Source organism: Eubalaena glacialis, chromosome 2, assembly GCF_028564815.1.
Source record: "Eubalaena glacialis isolate mEubGla1 chromosome 2, mEubGla1.1.hap2.+ XY, whole genome shotgun sequence".
Classification (NCBI taxonomy): domain Eukaryota; kingdom Metazoa; phylum Chordata; class Mammalia; order Artiodactyla; family Balaenidae; genus Eubalaena; species Eubalaena glacialis.
This window is the reverse complement of record NC_083717.1, coordinates 83,264,892-83,292,082: the sequence shown is the minus strand read 5'-3', so window position 1 is coordinate 83,292,082 and position 27,191 is coordinate 83,264,892. Positions and strand designations below refer to the sequence as shown.

At 38.1% G+C, this 27,191-nt stretch overlaps 1 protein-coding gene across 3 annotated transcripts in view; it reads left to right on the top strand.

The window, feature by feature from the left end:
- MAPK6 (mitogen-activated protein kinase 6) overlaps positions 1–17,211 on the top strand; it is a 33,967-nt gene extending 16,756 nt beyond the window's left edge. For 2 of the 3 annotated variants that reach the window (XM_061182112.1, XM_061182113.1), the window contains 5 exons: positions 2,825–4,005; positions 5,771–5,915; positions 8,244–8,408; positions 13,597–13,798; positions 14,861–17,211. In XM_061182112.1, coding sequence (XP_061038095.1) covers positions 3,451–4,005; positions 5,771–5,915; positions 8,244–8,408; positions 13,597–13,798; positions 14,861–15,962 — 2,169 coding nt within the window. In that variant the 5' untranslated portion in view covers positions 2,825–3,450 and the 3' untranslated portion in view covers positions 15,963–17,211. Of the gene's footprint in view, positions 1–2,824; positions 4,006–5,770; positions 5,921–8,243; positions 8,409–13,596; positions 13,799–14,860 lie in introns of those variants that run through there. The other variant, XM_061182114.1, reaches the window with a different exon arrangement.
- Positions 17,212–27,191: the final 9,980 nt, after the last annotated feature.

Genomic DNA, 27,191 nt, shown 5'->3' with positions numbered 1-27,191 from the left:
AATTTAACTTTTAAATGTTTTACTACAAATAGACTGATAAGTTACAGAATTTTTAGGAGTCTGCAGAGTCTGTTTGTGTTTATTTTTTTTTTGATTTCTGAGAAGCAGACAAAATACTTGCATACGGAAGAAACCATCTCTGTCATAGTGAAACAAAGAAAGCTATTATGCTATTAACGTCTTTCACAATATTAAGTAGATGTAAGAAACACTTATATTTATTAAAATAACTCAGGGATAGTAAATAATCAGTTTTTATTAAATAAGCTATTGCCATTAGGATCATTTATCTACTTAGTCCCTGAGTTATTAGTATCATCAGTTTCTCTTTCACATTATTTTTAATGTTTGTGGATTTCTCAAAATTGAAGATTTGCTCAGATTGAGGCAAATGCTGTTACCTTATTTTATTTTTCAGAATCTTGTGTTTCCACATGTGAAGTATATAGGAATGTGAACGAAGCAGGCAGAAAATAAAGGCAGATTCCTCTGTTGTATGAAAGCTTCACCACTGTGAAATAGCTGATGTGTTTGGGTCCTAGCAGTTCTTAGGCCACACCTGAAGGTGATTGTAAGTTGTTACATGTTCAGGTTCAGAATGGACTGCTTTATTTCATACAATGATAAATTTTCTCCTTGCCTTTAAACGATTAGCTCTTTGAACAAAGGACTATTACAGCTGTCCTATTTCCAATCTCTTCAGACCCATTCAGAAAATAGCACTGTATATGCCCCTATACCAGCTTTAAGATCAAAGGTCAGCAACAGGAAACCTGGGCTTCCCTGGTGGCGCAGTGGTTAAGAATCTGCCTGCCAATGCAGGGGGACACGGGTTCGAGCCCTGGTCTGGGAAGATCCCACATGCCGTGGAGCACCTAAGCCAGTGTGCCGCAACTACTAAGCCTGCTCTCTAGAGCCCGCGAGCCACAACTACTGAGCCCGTGCACCTAGAGCCCGTGCTCCGCAACAAGAGAAGCCACCGCAATGAGAAGCCCGCGCACCGCCGCAACTAGAGAAAGCCCGCACGCAGCAACGAAGACCCAACACAGCCAAAAATAAAAAAAATTTTATAAAACCAACAGGAAGCCTTTCCATTTAAGGGTTAGTTAGGCTGTATTACATGCTCATAGGCATGTACATGTAAATGAGCTACGACATTGGCCTCCTAGTTGCTTCTGGGACACGAGACACTCACCTTAGTGGCTTTCAGGCCCTAGCCCCTCTGTCTACAACAGTTTCTCCCACATAGCATCCCTAAGGCATACCCACTTCCCTTACTTCCTCCTGTAGAGCTTTGCTCCAATAACACTTTATCAGAGGCATTTCCTAACTACCCTCCCTGTCCTCTTTCTCTGTTTTATTTTTCCACAACACTTATTGCCATCTAATATCTGTGTTTTACTTTTTTGTCTGCCTGTATTCCCCCACTATAATGTGAGCTCTTCATTTACATACCACCTAACTCTGTAACATTCTAATAATTTGTCACACTTCAGTTTTCTTTTTAAAGAACTAACACATTAAAGATACAGTTGAAGCGTGCTGTGTAATCCTACCCTGATTCTTGTCCCTTCCTTCATTCCTCAAGGTAATCATTATCATGAATGTGTTATTTATCAATCTTACGTCTTTTATACTTTTGCTACATCTGTATGCACCCTAAAAGCATCATTTTGCACTTGATATAACTGGTTTCAGCATGCACATTTCTCTCTGCAGTTTGCTTTTTAAATTTAGTGTGTATTTGGTGATTTCAACCATCTCTATTCATTTTTTACTTTTATATAGTAGTTAACTATATGAGTATAACTCATTTATTCTCTCACTGTTGAAAGTTTAGGCTTTTTTTGATATTTTGCCATTACAAAAGAAATGAACATTTGCATGTTCATTTGCAAGCATTTCTCTAGGGACCTGTCCGTGAAGAAAAATTGCCAAGTCATAGGTATGATCCTTATTTATTTGCTTATGCCAAATTGCTCTTTGATGTTTTTACTGATTTAAACTCTCACCAATATTGTATGAAAGTTCCTGTTTTTCCACATTCCTCTCCAGACTTGATATTAACAGCTGACTCTTAAAAATGTTTTTCAATCTGAAATGTTATCTTCATGAAGTAATTTGATTTTTCTGATTACCAGTGAAGTTAAACATCATTTCATGGGTTTTATTCATAGGTTTATTCACTGTTTAAGTTCAGTCCTATGTAAATTTCAGAACATGCTCGGCAAATTTCTTATTTGTACTGCTACACTTTTGTTCATTAGATATTGTTATGCAGAGTTAATAAGTAAACATGTTCTTTAATGAACTAACACATTGTAGGCTATTATATATATATTTTTAGAAAAATGTTACTAATGCTTTACCCCTCAGAAATTCTAAAGAATTCTTTAAAAATATTATGAGCCTTCTTTTGCTCATTGACATTTAAGAAATTATACAAGCTAATGACCTAAATAATATAAAGAATCTAGTCTGGTGGGATCTGGAGTCTGAGCCAACACATGTGAATTGCTTACAACATGGATAGCTGTTTTTGATTGAGGGTGATCTTTCCATTTAGTGACTAAATACGTATGTTTAATGTACCAGTAGTAGCCTATAGCTAAATGCCCAATTTGTGTCATTTTACAGAGTTGAATAAAAGAGCATTTCCTGGGCTTCCCTGGTGGTCCAGTGGTTAAGACTCCTCGCTTACACTGCAGGGGGTATGGGTTTGATCCCTGGTCGGGGAAGTTCCGCCTGTCACAAGGTGCAGCCAAAAAAAAAAGAGCATTTCCTACAGTGGTGACTCTTTTCCTTCTTTTTTCTCATCCTCCAGGTTGTATCAGAGTAAGATGGACGGTAGCTTTGATTGTGATTGTGGTGAGCTGGAGCCACCTGATCACTAACAAAAGACATCTTCTGTTAACCAACAGCCACCAGGGCTTCCTGTTGAAATATACAGCAACAAAGGAAGAAAAGAAGCAAAACGGAAATAGTGCTTACCAGCACCTTAGAATGATGCTGCTCAGGACCAGTCCAACACTGAATGTATCTGCACTGTGAGGAGAATGTTCATAGAAGCCTGTTGTGTGCATATTTATTCACATTTTTGTTAAATGTTAAACCCTTCAGCACAGTAAATCTGAGTGCATAGTATGTCATTTCATTCCGTTTGAGTTTCTTGAGTGTTTTCTTTAAATGTCTGCAGAGTTGCTGCCCCTTTCTTGAACTATGAGTACTGCAATCTTTTTAATTCTCAGTATGAGTAGAGCTTTTTGAGCTTTAAATCTAAGGGGAACTCAACGGGCCTGGTTGGCATATGCAATGAAACCATCTTGCTGTGGAAGCAAAATTATTTTTTTTCTACCTTTTTGAAAGATCTTTCCTTTTGATGCCAGCTTTCTTCCTTATTTACACAAGTTCAACAATTCGAAAGGAAAAGGCAATAGTAAGGGTTTCAGAATGGCAGAGAAATTTGAAAGTCTCATGAACATTCATGGTTTTGATCTGGGCTCTAGGTATATGGACTTAAAACCATTGGGTTGTGGAGGCAATGGCTTGGTTTTTTCTGCTGTAGACAATGACTGTGACAAAAGAGTAGCCATCAAGAAAATTGTCCTTACTGATCCCCAGAGTGTCAAACATGCTCTACGTGAAATCAAAATTATTAGAAGACTTGACCATGATAACATTGTGAAGGTGTTTGAAATTCTTGGTCCTAGTGGAAGCCAGTTAACAGATGATGTGGGCTCTCTTACTGAACTGAACAGTGTTTACATTGTTCAGGAGTACATGGAGACAGACTTGGCTAATGTCCTGGAGCAGGGCCCGTTACTGGAAGAGCATGCCAGGCTTTTCATGTATCAGCTGCTACGTGGGCTCAAATATATTCACTCAGCAAACGTACTGCACAGAGATCTCAAACCAGCTAATCTTTTCATTAATACTGAAGACTTGGTGCTGAAGATAGGCGACTTTGGTCTTGCACGGATCATGGATCCTCATTATTCCCATAAGGTATGTGGAAAGTCAGCTGAGACAGACCTTTAAACTGATATACATCATCAGATATAAGTGCTTATGTTTCCTTTGTGTGTTGTGGCAGAATTTTTAGTTAATTGTATTAAACTTTACATAGTACCTTTTTTCCATTCACAGTCTCCCTGTGTTTGAAATGAAGGTGGTGTAGAATCCTGATTAAATACAAATTCTTAAAAGTGTATGGTTATTTATTATATAACTGAAATTCTCCCTTATTTAAAAGTAGGATATATCCTTATGTGTTTGAGGCAGAAGGTGGTCCTATCTGAAGGTAATAGGGGTTGCTATTTCAACTTTTATGCCTTTTTTGGTCCATTCGAGCATACTATTCTGTTTTGCCTTGTTTAGTAAACTTAGTTTAGTTTGAAATCTAAATTCGCATAAAGATAAAGTAGGCAATAAGAATAGCCAAAAGGATTCATAGTAACTTTGCCTTAAATAAAAGCTTGCTTTAATTTTCTGAGCCGAACTCTGGTCTTTTAGTTTTCAAATGAAATCATATGTGGGATCCTGATGTTCAAAATATAAAAACGGAGCTGCTTTGGTTATAAAGCATCCCTGGGATGCCTGCTTGCTTGGCTTCCCATAGCACATGTCTAAGACAGATCTTTTCATTTTCATGTATCATCTCACACTGAGTATAACTTAATTAAAAAAAAAAAAAACTTTAACATAGAAATTGAGTACCAAAATGAAATGGATGACCACATCCTCTTTATGGATAACAGTGTAGTATTGTAGATAGAACACTGAACTAGAAGTTACACTATCTAAAATCGAGTTAATTTCTACATCCAACTAAGCTATATGACCTTAAGCAGATTCTTTAATCTGAGTGTTAATATCTACCTTCACATTTTCTCAGGGTTGTTTTGAAGATGAAATAAGGCAATATATGTGTAACTGTTTTTGTCAAACAATTCATAAATGTAAAAGTAGTAAAATTGATTAGGAATGGGGTATGCAGTAAAGCCAGGCCTGCTGGATTGTCAGTAAGGAGGTTGACAATGCATTTTTATTTTATTTATTTTTAAAATTAATTAATTTATTTATTTTTGGCTGCGTTGGGTCTTCATTGTTGTGCACGGGCTTTCTCTAGTTGCAGCAAGCGGAAGCTACTCGTTGTGGTGCGTGGGCTTCTCATTGTGGTGGCTTCTTTTGTTGCGGAGCATGGGTTCTAGGTGCACAGGCTTCAGTAGTTGCGGCACGAGGGCTCAGTAGTTGTGGTGCATGGGCTTAGTTGCTCTGCAGCATGTGGGATCTTCCCGGACCAGGGCTCGAACCTGTGTCCCCTGCATTGGCAGGTGGATTCCGCGCCTCCAGGGAAGCCCCAGCAATGCATTTTTAAATAGCACCTCTGGTGCTCTTTCCTGCCTTTCTCTCATTGATTTAAAGCATACCTGCTCCTTCATTATCTTGAGACTTGAAGTGAAAAATAGCTCCTCCTCTGAAACCTGTTTTGAATATGTGGCCTAGAGTTAACACTAAATTCTTCTAGCATACTTCGGTTAGCAGACTTCACGTGAACATAATTTTATAGATGGTATATTACAGGGGGAGTTTAACCTCCATTCAGGCTCACAAGTGCAAGAGACTTGAAAATAGGCATAGAGATCAACAGTATTGTTTTAGGATTTTACAATTACAGTTTGTTTTTAGATTAAAGATTCTTTAGTGAATCGTGTTTTTTATGTACTGTTATTCAGCTAAAGTAAAAAGTATATTTTTGTTTCTTTTTCAGGGTCATCTTTCTGAAGGATTGGTTACTAAATGGTACAGATCTCCACGTCTTTTACTTTCTCCAAATAATTATACTAAAGCCATTGACATGTGGGCTGCAGGCTGCATCTTTGCTGAAATGCTGACTGGTAAAACCCTCTTTGCAGGTTAGAAATTTTAAAATACAGTGGAAAAAATTATCCCAAAGAGAAATAATTTTGCATATATCTATGAAGCAAGATTTATGTAAGATTTAAAACAATTTATTGTAGTTTAGAATATTAAAATGAAAAGATAAATGGTTTAATATCTAAAAAATTGAGAAAACTTACATATTCACTGAATTGTTCACTCAGTAAATTTAGTCAGAATTCTAGTGTTCTTTAGCATATATCTTCTTAAACATAATTTCATGTTTTGTAGAGCCATAGTATTTGTTGGTTATCTGTTAAATGATACCTGAGTTGCCTGATTCTGTCAGTGTTTGTCACTTCCTGGTAAAATTTTTTAGCAGTTGTTGAAAATTCAGTAATTCTTTCTGTGTCCCCTATCAACCCTGTTGCTTGATTTGCCATATCATGTTGCCTGACTGCTGTGATATTTCAGAAACAACCAATTTTTGCAGAGTTTGGTGCCATGAAGGAGTCTAAAAAAGTGCGTGAGAGAGTTTTTAGTTAAGGTGGATTAAAAAAAAAAATCTCTAAATAACATAATTTTCAATCTTAAACTCTTTTAAACTTTAAACATTTAATTAAAGAGAATTGTTTGTGAAATGATTTGAAAGATTCAGTGATAGTTCCCTTCTAAAGCCTCTTCGGTAGGTTTGTGAACCATCCAGTAAAAGCGACATGAGGGAGATCTAAGTGTTGATTAGTATAGACCTCAATATATTAACAGAGCAATAAAGGCAAGGACTAAGCATTCATTGGAAATCTGTGTATTTTTAACCTATGGTAAGTGTCCTAGCCTTATTTTTCGGTCTTACTCAATATCTCCACTTGGATGTCTAATGGCATCTCAAATTTAACCTACCCAAAACTGACCTCCTGATATTTCTCCCTCATACTTTCTCTTTCTGCTCTCTTCCTCATCTTAGTAAACCAGACCCACTTCTTAGTTGCTCAGGCCAAAATCTGGGCATCATCTTTCACTTCTCTCAGCACAGATCTTGCAGGCTCTTCCTTCAAAATATGTCTTGAATCTAACTGCTTGTTAGTATCTCTATCACTACCCACCTCCTGCCAGTTCAGTAAACCATTATGCCTCTCCTGGTCTAATGCATGACCTCCTAACTGGCTTTCCTGCTTTAACCTTTGCTGTCTGTGGTCTAGTTACCACATAGCAGTGTAGTAGTTCTCTGAAAACATAGCTCATGTCATTTCTCTGTTCAAAACTCTATAATGGCTTCTTATCAAATTCAGGATAAAGTAAACTCTTTGTGTTCTGGTACCACTGACCTCATCTCCTATCACTTCCCCCCGAGTCACTCTACTTCAGCTACACTTGCCTAATTGTTGTTTCTTGGACATCCCAAGCCCACTGTCTCCTGTAGGCCTTTGGGCCTTTTCTCATCTTCCTGGAACTCCTTTCCTCCATATGAATGTATGGTGTGTTCCCTAACTTCCTTAATTTTCAGCTTCTCAGTGAGACCTTCCTTGGTCATCCTTGGTTGTTAATATAAATTAACCCTACCCCCAACAGTGCTCCTGTCCCCCTTAGCTTACTCTATTTTTCTTCATAGCATTTGTCACCGTTTGATGTGAATGTTTACAGAGTTATTATCTGTCTTCCTCCATTAGATTGTGAGCTCCATGAAAGCAGGAACTTGCTCAGTTTTGTTTGACAGATGTATTCTAAAGTGCCTTGCTCATTGTAGGCACTCAAGAAAAATTTTGAATGTTGAATGAATTTCTAGAAATAAGTAGAAAAGCAAATGAATGGTTTTTTTAAAATTTTAGTTGCCCATTTAGCCTGAAGTGTTTCCCCTTTTATTTCTTTAATAGTGGTCCTGAAATGTTAACTGAGCCTAATATATAACTATAAAACTTTTTGTTTCACAAATCTAGTGCAGGCCTCTGTTTTATTGATAGTGAAATTAAGTCATCACCGTTTTAAGTATTCTCAGAGTTACAGTGAGTTAATTAATGGTACAGTTAGGACTAGAATCTAGGTCTTTAAATCTCAATTCATTGCTTTTTTCACTACTTTATGATACCTTAATATGAGGCCAGACTTCAAGTCAGTTTCTTATGGAAACAAAGCAGCTAAAACTAAACATATCAGTGAGCAGTAATTGAAATAGATATGCTTTTTGAGCAGGTTGATGATGATATTCAGTGCAGTGAAATCTGCTGATTAATGATTCAGTTAAAACCATTTTCCCCCCAGTGTTCATTACAATATTTAAGTTACTTTCCTATAGCTTTAGAATGTTTATTGCCAATAAGTAAACAGTGTGTTTATTCCTGTTGTATTTGGTGTTTTTTTGATCTCAGGTGCACATGAACTTGAACAGATGCAGCTGATTTTAGAATCTATTCCTGTCGTACATGAGGAAGATCGTCAGGAGCTTCTCAACGTAATTCCAGTTTACATTAGAAATGACATGACTGAGCCACACAGACCTTTAACTCAGCTGCTTCCGGGAATTAGTCGAGAAGGTATTGTGACTGAAGAGTAGGCATCATGTAATGGTGTGTTTGTGTGTAAGCAGGATTTGTGTAGGGAAGCTTTAGCTTTTTATCCTTAGATATGTAGCATTCTCTCAAATAGTCTTTAGACACTTTAAGGTATACCTAAAACTTCAGCTCTGGTTTTCCCTTTTTTGGCCTGGCACTTAGGCTGGGATCTGTTTCTTTGCTCTGAATAATTTTCTAGATTCCAGAAAGTAACCCCTCTCTCCGGTTCTAACTCCATCTACTTTTCCAGCTTACACCTCTGATTGTCTACGCTAGGTGAACATATTAATTACTGACTCTCACTAAGCTGGAATGGGGTTCTGTGAGGATTATATGATACATAAGTGTGGGTATGAATATAAATGTGATTTAGATATGAAAGAGGGAATTGAGTCAGGGAAAGCAAAGGTTTCAGAGCAAGGAAGAGAGGGAGGAAAGATCAAAACTCCATATGAGCAAACTTCCTACATAAAAGTTGGCGGATCACTGTTAGTAATATTAGGTGCTAAATGTGAGAGTTTGTGCAAACTTGAAAGTAGTAGGAAGTGGGGGAGAATCAAAGCTGTTGGCCACTAAAGTAATTAATTTCATATCTCAAAATAAGACATAGCTTTAGGGTTTGTTGATATAAATAAGATATAAAAGTCTAACTCCTGTAATAGTTATCTGTAATAAGGTAACATTCTTTAAAAGAAGAGCATTAGACATGAAAAACATCTTTCTTAAAAGTTGATTGTGTCTTATATCTTTAAGAATTATCATACTGTATTTAGCTACATCAATGCCAGGATTGTAATAGTTCTTTCATGAATCATAAAGATAGGGATATATAGTTTCCTAAACATCTTAAGCTTTTCTCGCGTTCTGTTCGTGATCATCAGAGGGAAAAAGCAAATAAGATTAAGTACATGTGAATTAACACATTAAGACTACTAGGAACCCTGTTCCCATTAGTGTCTTTAGATGAATACCCAATCTTTTAAATTTCCCTCCATTCTTACCTTTCATCCTCCCTTTCTCTATAGTTTACCACTTATTTCTTTTTTTTTTAATAGATCTTTATTGGAGTATAATTGCTTCATAATACTGTGTTAGTTTCTGTTGCACAACAAAGCGAATCAACCATATGCATAACACATGTCCCCATATCCCCTCCCTCTTGAACCTCCCTCCCATCCTCCCTATCCCACCCCTCTAGTTCATCGCAAAGCACCGAGCTGATCTCCCGTGCTATGCTGCTGCTTCCCACCAGCCAACCATTTTATATTTGGTAGTGTATATATGTCAGTGCTACTCTCATTTTGCCCCAGCTTTGCCCTCCCACCCCATGTCCTCAAGTCCATTCTCTATATCTACCTCTTTATTCCTGCCCTGCAACTAGGTTTATCAGTACCATTTTTTTTTCTTTTTTAGATTCCACATATATGCGTTAGCATACGGTATTTGTTTTTCTCTTTCTGACTTACTTCACTCTGTATGACAGACTCTGGGTCCATCCACCTCACTACAAATAACTCATTTCATTTCTTTTGATGGCTGAGTAATATTCCACTGGATATATGTGCCACATCTTCTTTATCCATTCATCTGTCTATGGACATTTAGGTTGGTTCCATGTCCTGGCTATTGTAAATAGTGCTGCAATGAACATTGTGGTACATGTCTCTTTTTGAATTATGGCTTTCTTGGTATATGCCCAGTAGTCGGATTGTTGGGTCATATGGTAGTTCTATTTTTAGTTTTTTAAGGAACCTCCATACTGTTTTCCATAGTGGTTGTATCAATTTATATTCCCACCAACAGTGCAGGAGGGTTCCCTTTTCACCACATGCTTTCCAGCATATATTGTTTCTTGCTTTTTTGATAATGGCCATTCTGACCAGCGTGAGGTGATACCTCATTGTAGTTTTGATTTGCATTTTTCTAATAATTAGTGATGTTGAGCATCTTTTCATGTGTCTCTTGGCCATTTGTATGTCTTCCTTGGTGACATGTCTATTTAGGCCTTCCATCCATTTTTTAACTGGATTGTCTGTTTTTTTGATATTGAGCTCCATGAGCTGTTTTTATATTTTGGAGATTAATCCTTTGTCTGTTGTTTCATTTGCAAATATTTTCTCCCATTCTGAGGGTTGTCTTTTTGTCTTCTTTATGGTTTCCTTTGCTGTGCAAAAGCATTTAAGTTTAATTAGGTCCCATTTGTTTTTTTATGTTTTTATTTCCGTTACTCTAGGAGGTGGGTCTAAAAAGATCTTGCTGTGGTTTATGTCAAAGAGTGTTTTTCCTATGTTTTCCTCTAAGAGTTTTATAGTGTCTGGTCTTACATTTAAGTCTTTAATCCATTTGGAGTTTACTTTTGTGTATGGTGTTAGGTAGTGGTCAAATTTCATTCTTTTACATGTAGCTGTCCAGTTTTCCCAGCACCACTTATTGAAGAGGCTGTCTCTTCTCCATTGTATGTTCTTGCCTCCTTTGTCGTAAATTAGGTGCCCATGTGTGCGTGGGTTTATCTCTGGGTGTTCTATCCTGTACCATTGATCTGTATTTCTGTTTTTGTGCCAGTACCATACTGTCTTGATTACTGTAGCTTTGTGGTATAGTTTGAAGTTGGGGAGCCTGATTCCTCCAACTCCATTTTTCTTTCTCAAGATTGCTTTGGCTGTTTGGGGTCTTTTGTGTTTCCATACGAATTGTAAAATTTTTTGTTCTAATTCTGTGAAGAATGCCACTGCATTGAATCTGTAGATTGCTTTGAGTAGTATAGTCATTTTCACATTATTGATTCTTCCAATCCAAGAACATGGTATATTTCTCCATCTGTTTATGTCATCTTTGATTTCTTTCATCAGTGTTTTATAGTTTTCTGAGTACAAGTCTTTCTCCTCCTTAGACAGGTTTATTCCTAGGTATTTTATTCTTTTTGTTACAGTGGTAAATGGGAGTGTTTCCTTAGTTTCTCTTTCTGATTTTTCATTGTTGGTGTATAGGAATGCCAGAGATTTCTGTGCATTAATTTTGTATCCTGCAACCTTACCAAATTCATTGATTAGTTCTAGTAGTTTTCTGGTGGCATCTTTAGGATTTTCTACATATAGTATCATGTCATTGGCAAACAGTGAGAGTTTTACTTCTTTTCCAATTTGTATTCCTTTTATTTCTTTTTCTTCTCTGATTGCTATGGCTAGGACTTCCAAAACTATGTTGAATAAGAGTGGGAAAGATTTACCACTTATTTCTATATCTTAGCATACTTCAACACCATTGTAGTAAATAGACCGATTTCCTCTAGAGCAGTGCTATCCAATAGCATTTCCAACAATGATGGAAATGTTTTTTATTTGCATACATTTGGGAGCTCAGCCTGACTACTTTCTTTTTTTTTTTTCCTGAGTTGAGTCTTTGTTGCTGCACACAGGCTTTCTCTAGTTGCGGTGAGCAGGGGCTACTCTTCCTTGCGGTGTGTGGGCTTCTCATTGCGGTGGCTTCTCTTGTTGCACGTGGGCTCTAGGCACGCGGGCTTCAGTAGTCATGGCATGCGGTCTCAGTAGTTGTGGCTTGTGGGCTCTAGAGCACAGGCTCAGTAGTTGTGGCGCACGGGCTTAGTTGCTCCGTGGCATGTGGGATCTTCCCGGACCAGGGATCAAACCCATCCCCTGTATTGGTAGGCGGATTATTAACCACTGCACCACCAGGGAAGTCCATCAGCCTGACTACTTTCTTTGTTACCTCTGCCTCTTTCTACCTGCTGTCTACTGTTCCCAAATGCTAGGGATTTTAGAGTATATTCCTCTTGTGTAGCTGGATATGTTTCCTTCTGAGGATAGTAATTATGCTGAGTCAACCATCCATAACTCGATGCCTCAGATTGTCTCTTGCCTTGAGACACATGGGCCCTGGCCTAAGACTGACTCTTGCAGGAGAACCAAGAACAACAGCTTGTTGTATCATGAAATGACTTCCTAGATTAAGGTAATATAATAGAGAGGAGTGGAGAAAAGGTGAAAATATAAATGGCTATATAAATGTCAGCTATTTTTCATGTTAATGAGAGATTGGGAATTGAGAATAGCATCCTTTCTAGAGTGCAGCTTAGTTTTAGAGAGAAGGGCTAGCTAGCTTTTCCTTTGAGACAGAAGGTAAGGTTAAGTAGATGTGTGATAGACCATAGTGAAGAAGTAGGGATTGAGATAAATGTGAAGTAGGTTTATCTGTTGAGAATAATGGGAAGATAGATAGCATAAAGAGATGGTGAGGAACATTGCTAAGCAATAGCAAAGGCCAAATTGAAATTCCACAGTATGTATGAATTTGTAGAAAGCTAGATATACATGTGATTTTGCATCTAGTTTTTATCAGCACTGTATGGCTAGGAAATGGAGAAAGTGGAAGGTAGGAATGATTCAGAATCGAAGATTGGTGTCAGTCCTAAGGCGTACAAGTGTGTGGTGGTGGAGGGCTGGTGACAGAGTGGTTCAGGCTGGGTAAGGAGCTTAGTTAGGAAGGCCTAAAAGACTGAGTGGGAAGAATTGGGTTTGTGGTAGCTCCACCATAGCCCTAAAATGATCAAGTGCATTGTGTGATATGCTGTAGTGTGATTGATGTGAAACAGAAATCAACAAATTAGTACAACAGCTAGTCAGTGAGATAAGGGGAGGAAAGGGCTTTATATTAAGCACTAGACACTATACATTTAATTTTTACACCTTGTAAGACATCTGTCTATATATCCATTCTACACATGAAGAAACTGAAGTGCAGCAAGTTTAAATAACCTGTCCAGTCCCACATAGCTAGTAATTCAGCTTAGCTAGTAATTCAGCTAAGCTAGTGAGTTGCAGAGCTGAAATTAGGACCTATGTATTAGGTTGAGCCATATGAAATTGCTGTTATTTGACCGTTTTTGACTGACAAAAATGAAAGTTTCACATGGTTCAACTTAATATATTCCTTTTTCTTTATAACTGGCCATAATATGAGATTGGGGTATATTTCAAATATTTACTTTGTTTCTTGGACACGTGTCTTTTCAATCAGTGAATCAGGAAAGTTAGTTTTATTTCTCTGACAAAACTTAAATTAACTTACCTTTTAATTTTATAATCCCTTTTTGTCCTTTATGGGTTGGTGGACCTCCAGTATAGTTAAGGTGTTTTATTCCTCTCTTTTGCAGCACTGGATTTCCTGGAACAAATTTTGACATTTAGCCCCATGGATCGGTTGACAGCAGAAGAAGCGCTTTCCCATCCTTACATGAGCATTTATTCTTTTCCAATGGATGAGCCAATTTCAAGTCATCCTTTTCATATTGAAGATGAAGTTGATGATATTTTGCTTATGGATGAAACTCATAGTCACATTTATAACTGGGAAAGGTAAATTGACTCTAAATTAGAAAAAGATTTTTTTTTTTTTAAAAAGATTTTATTTTCAGTGAACCATAATATAGTGAGTTTTAATTTTAAATTATATATGATAAGACAATGTAAAAGTCTTAAAAATTTAGAAATGGTCTTGGGTTTCTGCTGAACTTACTGCTGTCTTTGAATAGCCTTTATGTGATTTAAATATTTAATAATTACTGCTTAGGATATACATAATGAGAAAAATTAAATGCTACTTTGGAACAAGAAGTAGTTAATGTTGAAATTAGTTCACTTGTTGCATTTTTTTTACTCCTAAAATGTTGAGGTGTTTGAGAGTATGTTTACACACATCTGCCAACCATTTTCTTTCTCCACATGAACATTTCTACCATCTGTGTATAGTTCTTTCCTCACATACCCAGATGTTTTCCAGTCTCCACATTTTCTATCATACTTATTAGTTATCTAATCTCTTTTCTATTCCCTCCTCCTCAACCCCCCATGTTTTCATGTGTGTCTCAGTCTGCCTCTACTTGAGCATGGTGTGGTCACCTTACTGTAATGTGTCAGTAAGAGGATACCACATTCAGTAAAACATATACATGGATACTTGTTGGGTTTTTTTGTTTTTTGTTTTTTCTGTTCATGGTGATGATTTCCATCAAGTCCTCTTCTTATCTGCCTTATTACCAGTAGAGTGAAAATCTGTATGACACCTGATTGAGATTAGAGATCTACATTTTGTGGCCATAAAGTATTTTTTTCTGTGTGTGAAACAGTGTTAGAATTGAACTGTAGATCAGCCACTCAGATGTTTATATGCATTTTATATAATTATATACTTTATTGGTAATTACCAAATATTGCCTCATATTGCTTTATATAGTAACAGAGCTTACCTATCCATTAAGATTATAAATTATAAATTCCTGGAGGAAGGCTCATGACTTAACACTCCTATTATCCCCTCATAGACCTAGCAAGCACAGTGTTTTGATCTAAAAGGCATGCAGTGAATTTGAAAATGAAATCATACACCTGGACTAAGACTAATGTATTAATTTTTTTCAGGTACCATGATTGTCAGTTTTCAGAGCATGATTGGCCTATACATAACAACTTTGATATTGATGAAGTTCAGCTTGACCCAAGAGCTCTGTCCGACGTCACTGATGAAGAAGAAGTACAAGTCGATCCTCGAAAATATTTGGATGGAGATCGTGAAAAGTATTTGGAGGATCCTGCTTTTGACACCAGTTACTCTACTGAGCCTTGTTGGCAATACTCAGATCATCATGAAAACAAATATTGTGATCTGGAGTGTAGCCATACTTGTAACTACAAAACGAGGTCATCATCATACTTAGATAACTTAGTTTGGAGAGAGAGTGAAGTTAATCATTACTATGAACCCAAGCTTATTATAGATCTTTCCAATTGGAAAGAACAAAGCAAAGAAAAATCTGATAAGAAAGGCAAGTCAAAATGTGAAAGGAATGGATTGGTTAAAGCCCAGATAGCTCTAGAGGAAGCATCACAGCAACTGGCTGAAAAAGAAAGGGAAAAGAATCAGGGATTTGACTTTGATTCCTTTATTGCAGGAACTATTCAGCTTAGTTCACAACATGAGCCTACTGATGTTGTTGACAAATTAAATGACTTGAATAGCTCAGTGTCCCAACTAGAATTGAAAAGTTTGATATCCAAGTCAGTAAGCCGAGAAAAACAGGAGAAAGGAATGGCCAATTTGGCTCAATTAGAAGCCTTATACCAGTCTTCTTGGGATAGCCAGTTTGTGGGAGGTGGGGAGGACTGTTTTCTCATAAATCAGTTTTGTTGTGAGGTAAGGAAGGATGAGCAAATTGAAAAGGAAAACACTTACACCAGTTACCTGGACAAGTTCTTTAGCAGGAAAGAGGATACTGAAATGCTAGAAACTGAGCCGGTAGAGGATGGGAAGCTTGGGGAGAGAGGAAATGAGGAAGGATTTCTGAACAACAGTGGAGAGTTCCTCTTTAACAAGCAGCTTGAATCCATAGGCATCCCACAGTTTCACAGTCCAGTTGGGTCACCACTTAAGTCAATACAGGCCACATTAACACCTTCTGCTATGAAATCTTCCCCTCAGATTCCTCATAAAACATACAGCAGCATTCTGAAACATCTGAACTAAAACACTCAGCAGACATTTCTTTTTGTATTCTTCATGAAATGTGTTTTGTCTTCTTTATTACTAGTGTTTAAGTCATTTTTTTACTTGAATCAGATGGTGTCATTTAGAAAGGATATTTTCTTGGTTTTTAAAATCCAGACTTTTTTTCTACATGTGAGATGGTTTTCGTTTTAACTGGCATGTCGTTTGCACACAAAAATAAAGAATAGAGCAAAATAATGCAATGCAGGAGGAGACAAAAGAAATGCACTAAGACAAGTAAAAAACATTCTCTCATAGAACAATGATCTGTTTTACAGGAAACAAAAATCTTGCCTTGAAATTTACACAGTGAGACTGTACATAATTGCATGAAAATATCTATTTTTTTCCTAAAACATTTTTCATTCATGAGTATTTTCAAGTTTTTCATACTGTACACATTTCTTAAAAACACATGATACCAGCAGCAACTGAAAATGAATGCCGAATTTGGTACACATGTGTTATCTACCTCAAGGTAACAAAAGTATGTGGCAAAACATATACCACCCATAGTGCTTCACAATATGCACTTCTATTTAGCCAGCGTTTATTGTAGTAAACTATTCTTAATAAGATTCACTCACTGTTTATAAATGTTCTGGTATGCATTCTTTATAGTGAAGTGTTGCTACATCACATCTTATTTATTTTAGCAAATCAGTATATTTTCTGTATTTAATTATAAAAAGTTAACTTAGTTTTTGAAATTTATTTGCAAATACACTTTTTCCATTTGGCACTATGGTTTGTTGCCTACTTAGCTGAATATATAATGTCAGCTTATCCTAAGGCTGTCCATGTACTTAATTTACTTAAGTATTCATTTTAAGTAAAGCGCTCACTGTGTATAGGAATTTGTATTTTGGAGGTGCTTGATCTATCTACAAAGAAAAATTAGGAATTACTTTATTATAAAATGCTCCTAGAAGTCTTAATTGTGTTTATTTTAAAAAAAAAAGAACTGTAATGTTAGACTTGTGTGCATGGAAGTAATTAAGGTACATCATTATTGTAGTTTAAAAGTTGTACATGATAAGACATATTTTGTTTTTACTGTATGTTTTTACTGAATGATCTATTCCCCATCCCAAGGCAAGCATGAATAAAATTAGGTTAAATGTAGCATGTGGCATCGCAGTCTCTTAGAATTTGTTTCATCTATTTTATTTTATTGAATACTGTCTGTATCTTTGGTTATCCTGTTTGAAGAAAAAGGACAAATAAATCATGGCCGGCAAATATGGCTCTTGTTTAACTCTTTAGGTAATGAAAATAATTACCTGCTAGAATGAAAACCACTAGCAGAATCTTATCTAGTTCCACTTTTCAGCATCTTTGAATCGTGGCTACAGTTTAAACTATGTTAGGCTAAAAGACTTAAAACAATTCTTCGTCTCCACACAAAAATCTCTTGTTGACTTAACCTCACACATTAAAATGGAATAAGGCCTTCATAGATTTCAAAACTTATTATGTAAGATGTGTGTGGAAGCTTTGAACTATGCAGTTGGAGGAACCTTTAAATGTATTTGCTCTACAATACACCATCTTTCCTTTGCTCAAGAACTTACCCATTTACCTATCCAAATATAACCATTCTTCCTTTAACCTCACTTTGCTGTTTTGTCTTCCATTCCTGTTTTGTACAAAGCCAGTTCTCTTAATATCTGGACTTCTACCTTTCCACTGACCTATTTATTAATTTCATCTGGATTCACAAAGGTTTTAAAAATGCATATATTTTCAATGAATTCAGTGATTTCAATGAATATCATTGTGAATTTAAATGTATATTCAAGTTACCTTAAAAAGGCAAGCTCTTAGAGGAAAAGCTTTCAGTTTTTCACCCTTAGATATGATGTTAGCTGTGGATTTTCATATGTAGCCTTTATGTTGAAGTAATTTCCCTCTGTTCCTATTTTGTTGAGTGTTTTTTTTAATCATGAAAAGGTGTTGAATTTTTGTCGAATGCTTTTTCTGTATTAATTGAGATAGTCATGTGGGTTTTGTCATTCATCCTGAAAATGTGCTATATTACATTGATTTCCATATGCTGGTTGATTATTATATTCCAGGAATCCCACCTGTTTATAATGTTAATTCTTTGTGCTGTTGAATTCAGTTTGCTAGTATTTTTTTTTTTGAGCATTTTTATATCAGTATTCATCAGGTATATTGGTCTGTAGTTTTATTTTCTTAGATCTTTGTCTGATTTTGGCATCAGGATAATGCTGGCCTCATAGAATTAGTTTGGAAGTATTCCCTCTTCAGTTTTTTGGAAGAGTTTGAGAAGGATTGATATTCTTTAAATGTTAGGTAGACTTCTCTAGTCAAGCCATGTGGTCCTGGGCTTTTCTGTGTTGGGAGGTTTTTGATGATTGATTCAATCTCCATTTCTTCACAGTTCACTCTTACAGGTTGCATGTTTCTAGAGATTTATCCATTTCTTCTAGGTTATCCAATTTGTTGGCATACAGTTCATTATTGTCTCATATGATCCCTTTTTAATTTCTGTCTGTTTCATTTCTGATTTATGTTGACTCCTTTCTCTTTCTCTTACTCTAGCTAAGCATTTGTTAAATTTGTTTATCTTTTCTATTCTCTATTTCATTTATTTCTGTTCTAATTTTCCTCCTGATAACTTTGGGTTTAGTCTTGTTTTTTTTCCCTAGCTCCTTGAGGTGTAAAGTTAGACTGTTGATTTGAAGCCTTTTTTTGTTTGTTTTTAATGGACTTTATTTTTTAGGGAAATTTTAGGTTCACAGCAAAATTACGCATAAGGTACAGAGATTTCTGGTATACCTACCGTCCCCACACATGCACAGCTCCCGCATTGTCAATATCCCCCACCAGAGCGGTACATTTGTTATAATTGATGAACATAACATTGACACAGCAGTATCAGCCTAAGTCCATAGTTCACATTAATTAGGGTTTACTCTTGATACTGTACATACTGTAGGTTTGGACAAATGTATAATGACGTGTCCACCATTGTATCATACAGAGTAGTTTCACTGTCCTAAAAATCCTGTGTTTTGCCTACTCATTCTTCCCTCTGCTCCCACCGCACCCCAAAACCGATGCAACCACTGATCTTTTTACTCTCCATACATAGTCTTGCCTTTTCCAGGATGTTATATATTGAAATCATATAGTATGTAGCCTTTTCAGACTGGCTTCTTTTACTAAGTAATAAGTCCACTTGATTTTGTCTCATAAGTCCTTTAGGCTTTCTTCTTTTGTTCTTTTTGTTTGTTTCTCTGACTTGATAATGTCAAATGAACTGTCTTCAAGTTCACTGATTCTTCTGCTTGATCAAGTCTGTTGTTGAGCCCCTCTTCTGAATTTATAGTTTCTAAATCTTTGTTGTATCCTTACTTTGTTCATGCATTGTTTTCCTGATTTTGTGTGTTGTTTATGTTCTCTTGTAGCACATTGAGCTTCTTTAAGATGATTATTTTGAACTATTTGTCAGGTAATTCATAGATCTCCGTTTCATTTTCTTTCAGTATATGGAGATTTATTTCTCTGACTGGGCCATGTTTCCGTGTTTCTTCATGTGTCTTGTTATTTTTTGTTCTGATTTTTGCATCTGAAAAAACAGGTGCTTCTACCTATCTTTACAGACTGGCTTGTACTGAGGAGTAATCTCACCAATCGTCCCAGCTAGAGATTCTCAAACCTTTTGTGGGATTGTGTAATCTCGGTACTTGTGTGTGTTGCCACCACCTCCCCCCCCCATCCCCCAACCAAGTTTCTTTTCCAGGAGGTTGTCGTCTCTTGCTTTGTCCGATGTCTGTCCCAGGTACTGCAGGTTCTCTGGTGCTGCAACAATTCCCTAAGCTCTCTTTTGTTCTCAGCGGCCCCCAGGCAGCCAAAGTGGTGCTTTGAGTCAGGCCAGACTGCAATCAATCTCTGGGGCAGCCCCCAAAAACCTGGAACATTGGTTGATTGTTCTATTCCTCCCTGTCCCTCCCAAAGGAGAAGCTTCAAGGTGGGCTTTCCCTCCCAAGCATGAGCCATGCTGGCTTGAGGAAGGGGCTGACATGGTTGAAACAAAACTGCTTTTCAAATTACTTCAGTGCGTCTGTTCTTGGCTTTGAGATTGTCTGGGGGTTCTGTGACTTCTTAACTGGGATATGGAGTACTCATAAAGGCTTTTTGGACCATGTATTGTTAAAGTCGGTTTTTCTGTGGGGCAGTGAGGTCTAGAGGTTTCTATTCTGCCATTTTGCTTATGTCCAAAAATAATTTACTTTTTAAATGACTAATTCTAACTTAGAGGAATGTTCCAGCTGTTGGTTTGGCATCACAATTTTTAGAGCTATTTCTGAATCTTAGATATTAGGTTTAATTTGGAAACAGCAACACCCCCCCCCCACACACACACTTTTTTGGTTATTATTTAAATAAGATTTCAAGCATGTGGGAAAACTGTGTAGAATTTTTTTAAAAAACGTATAGAGGGCTTCCCTAGTGGCACAGTGGTTGAGAATCTGCCTGCCAATGCAGGGGACACGGGTTCAAGCCCTGGTCTTGGAAGATCCCACATGCCGCGGAGCAACTAGGCCCGTGAGCCACAATTACGGAGCCTGTGCTCCGCAACAAGAGAGGCCGTGATAGGGAAAGGCTCGTGCACCGCGATGAAGAGTGGCCCCCACTCGCCACAGCTAGAGAAAGCCCTCGCACAGAAACGAAGACCCAACACAGCCAAAAATTAAATAAATAAATAAATAAAAATTAAAAAAAAAAAATCGTATAGATACTGAAGCTGTGCACCTCAGATTGGGACTTGAACCCATGCTGCCGGGACTCGAACCCAGCCAAAACCCTGATTGGGACTTGAACCCGGCCAAAACCCACAGTCTTCCAACTGACATCACACACCTGGTTTTAGGACTTAAGGAAACTCAGGTTCTTGATGTCTCATTGCAGAAAGAATTCAGTGAGAGACAAAGTGATAGGTAAGAAGTAGATTTATTTAGAGAGAAACACTCCACAGACAGAGTGTGAGCCATCTCAGAAGGTGAGAAAGGCACCAGGGTATGGGGTTGTCAGTTTTTATAGGAGTGGGTAATTTCATAGGCTAATGAATGGGAGGAGTATTCCAGCTATTTCAGGAAGGGGTGGGGATTTCCAGGAATTGGGCAACTGCCCACTTTTTGATCCTTATGGTCAGTCTTGGAACTGTCATGGCACCTGTGGGTGTATCATTTAGCTTGCTGATGTGTTACAGTTAGTGTATACCCTACACTAACCCGGCTCAAGGTCTAGTGGAAGTTGACTTGCCATCTTGGACCCATTTGGTTCTAATCAGTTTATGTCATGTCCTTGGGCTGTGTCATTCTTTCAAAGGTTGTGCCTTGCCCCCTTCCCTCCTGTGTCAAAAGTATAAAACTGTGCATGAGAATGATAAACAAAATTCAGAAAAGTTGTCTACCTCTGAGGAGGGAGGTAGGGAAATGAGATGTGGGAGGGTTAAAGAGAGGGATTCAATTGTATCTGTAGGTGTTTATCTGATGCAAATGGACATTAGATGAACTGATAAAGCAAGTGGTATTGAAACAGGAGGGAAGGAGGCAAGGCACAACCTTTGAAAGAATGACACAGCCCAAGGACATGACATAAACTGATTAGAACCAAATGGGTCCAAGATGGCAAGTCAACTTCCACTAGACCTTGAGCCGGGTTAGTGTAGGGTATACACTAACTGTAACACATCAGCAAGCTAAATGATACACCCACAGGTGCCATGACAGTTCCAAGACTGACCATAAGGATCAAAAAGTGGGCAGTTGCCCAATTCCTGGAAATCCCCACCCCTTCCTGAAATAGCTGGAATACTCCTCCCATTCATTAGCCTATGAAATTACCCACTCCTATAAAAACTGACAACCCCATACCCTGGTGCCTTTCTCACCTTCTGAGATGGCTCACACTCTGTCTGTGGAGTGTTTCTCTCTAAATAAATCTACTTCTTACCTATCACTTTGTCTCTCACTGAATTCTTTCTGCAATGAGACATCAAGAACCTGAGTTTCCTTAAGTCCTAAAACCAGGTGTGTGATGTCAGTTGGAAGACTGTGGGTTTTGGCCGGGTTCAAGTCCCAGCTGCGTGGGTTCAAGTCCCAGTCAGAGTTTTGTCTGGGCTCCAGTCCCAGCACGTGGGTTCAAGTTCCAATCTGAGGTGCACGGTTTCACTTTTACTAATGATTTTGTAAGCATGTAATATTGCATGTTTTAAAATCTCATGGCATATTCCTATTTTTCAACTTACGTTTTTCACTCAACATGTCTCTGAAATTTATGTTGACATATGTAGCTCTAATTCCATTTTAATTGCTGTGTTGCAGTGTATCCATTTTTTTTCTTCTTTTGGGGTTGGGGGCTCAGTAGTTGTAGCATGCGGGCTCTAGAGCAAGTGGGTTTAGTTGCCCCGCAGCATGTGGGAATCTTAGTTCCCCAACCAGGAATCAAACCCATGTCCCCCGCATTGGAAGGTGGATTCTTAACCACTGGACCATCAGGGAAGTCCTATCCACTTTTTAAATGACACTTGTTTTTAAAATTTTGCTGCTACAAACACATTTGCAGTGAGAATTCTTGTAAACATGTATAAGGGTGTCTTTAGGGTATATATCTAGAAGTAAAATTGCTGGGTCACAGAATGCATATCTTCACGTCTATGAGATGCTATATTGCTATCCAAAAGTGAGCATATTGATTTACATTCCTGCGAGCATATGAGAGTTCCTATTCATCCACATCTTCCCAAATAAGAAACCAGGTATTTTCTATTCAATTAACCTTACCAGGCTTGCTGTGTTTAGTTTACTTTAACTACAGTAGGAACTGGAATTTCTAATGCCAAACAACTTCATGACAAAGTCATGACTACACCTTAGGGATCCTTATGCAGCCACTTCAATGATGATGATGATGAGATAGTCTTGTTTCTTATTTCCTGCTGCAGTTGCTGCAGCTTGGGAACAGGTGGTTTGTATCATAAAGACTGAGCCAGTTATATAAATTTATACTGGGGCCTACATCTAAGGAGTAAAAAGAGCATTATGAATCAAACTATTTTTAAAATAAAATTCAATATGGTATCACCTTTGCTTCTAGGTTAAAATAGTGTAGGTTCTGCATAGTATTCCTTACAAAATTATTTTAAAGTACTGTTTTCCATCATATGCTATGGTGTGTAGCACATTTAGTTAGTGGGCTGGTTGTCATGTTCTCTGACTGAATTGCTCACCTAATCTTGGCCTTTTCAGTTCCCATTTACTGTTGAATTCAAAACAAGTAGACGCTCTACCCTAAATGGGTTTATCATGTATCTAGTATTAGTAATTGTAGTTTTACCATATGCCAGTTCATATTAGGATTGCTTACTATTCAAATCTAATATCTCATTAAAATCTAGATAGAGAAGAAAGAGGACAAATTGGGAATTGGGAGATCAGAGTTCTGGATCCACTTTCACCACTAACTCACTCTCTGTCACTGGGTGGCACTTATCTCTATGGGCCTAAGGTCCTTGTTAACTTAGAAGATGCAAATTACTTGAGCCTAACAATACAGCCTACCCGGGACAACTCTGAACAGGACAGCACCTTGTTGAATTCTAACCCACTATAATAGCCACGATGATTAGCCTTTACCAGTATATACTGCTTATAGCTCTTATTTCTATAATAGCTGCATTGGACTGAGTGCATTAATGTGCCCTTTAAGCAGATTAAGAATGGAATTTGTGTTCAGTGTGTTCAGTTCCTGCATTTGGTGGAGGAAAAGAAACAAAAGTATTGGAAGCCCAAAGTTGTTTACCTTTGAAAGAGCATTGTGAACTCACCAAGCTCTTTCCTTGTAGTGCCTCGGCCAGGCTTCTTAAATAAACCAGGTAAAGAAAAGGATATTTATGAGCTCTTCCAATGCTTAGTATGTAACAAGTATCTTACACAAAACACGTTTGATTACCCATGTTGGAACACTCTCAGTTCCAGTGCAGAGGTCTAACAATCATATTCCATTGGATTTGCATGTTACCCTTGATGCCTTGGTATAATAAGGTGGCAGTGTTACAAATCTAACAAATCTAGCTAAGCAGAATACTTACCTTGCATTACAACCGTCTGCATCTGCAATGCCTTGCTTAGCTCTTGGTGCTGCTGCAGTAGGGTGTGTTGCTGTGCCAGATCCTGGGTTCCTGATTTCAAACTCCAACTTGGATCCAAATTTGTCTGTATACTTGGACTCTGCTTCCACTTGTGCTTACTACTCCCACACCCACCTAACTTGAACCTCTGAGATGACTTCAGCTGCCTACTGAGACACTGAAACTTGCAGTATTGCTCAGTCTTTAAGCTTAAACTCATGCTGCAGAGTCAGATCCAAACTAAGCTTAAAACCGTGTTCTACTGCTTACCAGCCACGTGTAGTTTATTCACCCTTTTGATTTTCCTGATTTGTAAAATAGGGCTAATGAAACCTAATTCTTGGGGTTGTTGTAAAGATTAAATGAGGTGTTGTACTCAAAGCCTTCTCATATTTCATAAATTATCCTTGCTCTTGTCCCGTGTGAATTATTGCCTTTGCCTCCCAAACTGGACTGAAACTCTGAACTCTGACTTTGACTTTGCTTTCAGTATTGCATCCCCTTATCTAAGTATCTTAACATCCGGCCTTGACCTACAGATGGCATTCTGTTCTAGTCATACTGCTCGTCAGCTCTGCCCAACTCTTGGCTCCATTTTTTGATCCTTCCTCATCAGCCCAGACCTTGGCCTGAAGTACTTCAGCACAGGCAGCTCTCAGATCCAAAATGACTAGACTGAGTTCATGTCCACTTTCTGTTTGATGTAAATAGTCTGCATTGCCTCCCCGCTCTGCATCCCCCCCGGAGGACAAGCATCTTCATTTGGAAGCCAAAAGCCTAGGAGTCATTTTGTACTCCTTTCTCTGAAAACCCACATCCAATCCCTCAGTGAGCCTTATGGCGATATCCAAAATCTGACCACTTTTCACCATCGTCATTGTTGCTACATGATCTAATCCACCATCTGTCTGCTGGACTACAGCCATAGTCTCTTTACTGGTCTCCCTGGATCCCCTACAGTTTATTCTCCATACAGCAGCCAGAGTGATCCTTTTAAACCATAATTCAGACCATGTCACTCCTCTAGTTACTCAAAATCTCAATGACTCCCCTCCTCAGAGTAAATGTGAGTTTTTACCAAGGCCTACGAGGCACCCCTCCACCACTCCTTCTCAAGTTCACGTGGCTCCAGCCACATGGGCTCCCACTGGCTCCCACCTTAGGCTGTTTACTAGCTCTTCCTTCTGCCTGGAAAGCTCTTGGCCCAGAGAGCTGCATCCCTTTCTCCTTCCCTTCTCAGAAATTTCTGTTCGAATGTCACCTTATCACAGAGGCTGTGCCTGACCAATGTACGCAAAATAACACACATCCATTACTCCTATACGCCTGCCATGCTTAATTTTTCTTTCCAGCGCATACAACAACATGTTAATCCCGATTTTGTATTGTCTCTCTCCCTCCACTTAGACCATAAGCTCCTTGAGGCAAGGACTTTATCGTTTTTTTTCACAGCTGTATCCCCAGCCCCTAACACAGTACTTGGCACGTTATAAGCTCTCAATATTTGTTGAATGAATGAAGGCATGAAGGAAATGAATGATGACTGCTGTTTTCTAAATTCTTCTGTATTGATGGGACTCAGGGGCAGTGAGGCTCTATTGATATTTCTGGGGTTCGCTTAATAGTTTTGACGTTAAGTTATAGTGTTCATGGTTCTCCAACTTTTCTGTGATTTGCAGCGGGGAGTGTGTAACTTTGGGGTTCCTTCGGTGTGACTCTCCAGAACCAGCAAGCTCTAAGCCACAGTCCCAAGAGCAGTTAGAAATTCTCAAAAAATGTTGTCAGGTCCAGCATGTTCATTTTCCTGAACTGCATTTTCAAATGTGGGTGCAGTTTAGGTTAATGACTGTATTACTCCTGAGTCAGCTGCTTTCCTATTATCCTGTTCTCTTTGTTGGAATGACTATACCTGTCAGGGTTGCACAATATGTTCATGACCCAGTTAAGCCAGTGCAAGGTGGTTTATTTTTTAACTGCCTCTGTGCTATTCCTGTTAATTGTAACCCTGCCAAATGAGCCAGATGTAGATTATATGTTTAGTTAAGGATCTTTGGCAACAGAAAACATGCTAACCTTTGAAAATTTTTCAGGATTCAAGGGTGACTCATGGAGCCCAAGAACTGGGCCTCAGGAAGAACCGGGACCAGGCCGGGGCACCAGCAGCCCGAGGAGGGTTAGGCTGTTTCTCAACTGTGCCTCATTCTAGACCAACCGGGCTTCCTGGCCCAAAGATGGCTGCTCATAGCTCCAACTTCATATGTAACTGTTCCGGCTGTACAGAATTCTTCTGTCTGGCTGTCCATCCCTCTATCTATTTCCCTCTCCTAAGTCAGAGTTTCTCTGGAAAAAAATCATATTGCCCCACCTCTACTTAACTATGACCAGCTGGCAGGGTTGTATTGAGGAAACAGTGCTGCCGGAAGTCAATCCTAGTTAATGGAGAGTGGCAGGCAGGTGGGGGATTGCTTTTAGCTGGCTGTCCCCAGTGTGCCTGCAACACATGGTAATAAACTACCTCTTTCCTCTTATATTTTAGTCACCTTTCTATCATTCTGAAGGACAATACTTTTCCAACTGGACCCACTGGGGTCCTCCAGGCATTGATTCCACTGGCTTGTCTCTTGTTGGGTTCATCAGAACAATCTATAGCTTTATCAGTCTCAATTCTTTGACTTGTGTATAGTGTTTGATGATTTTTAGAGTGTACTTCTATACTTCATGTGAGTTTCACAATAACCCAATGAAGTCAAGCAGACCAGGTATTATAATCCCCAGTTGCAAGTTAAAGATACAGAAAGAGAAATTAAGTAACTAGCTGAGCTTTGGACAGTGGTGGAATCAGGACTAGATTCAGGCCACCTAATTCTTAGGTGTTTTTTCAGTTTTTTTTTATTAGAATAAAAATTTCCTTAAATCCTCTGCTAACTGTCACACCATTCAATATATTTCTTTTTTGTTGGTGGTATTAATTACTAAATTACTGATAAAGCAATTTCTTATTTTTAGTTTTAAAATATGTGTATATGTTCTTTTAATTTTTATAT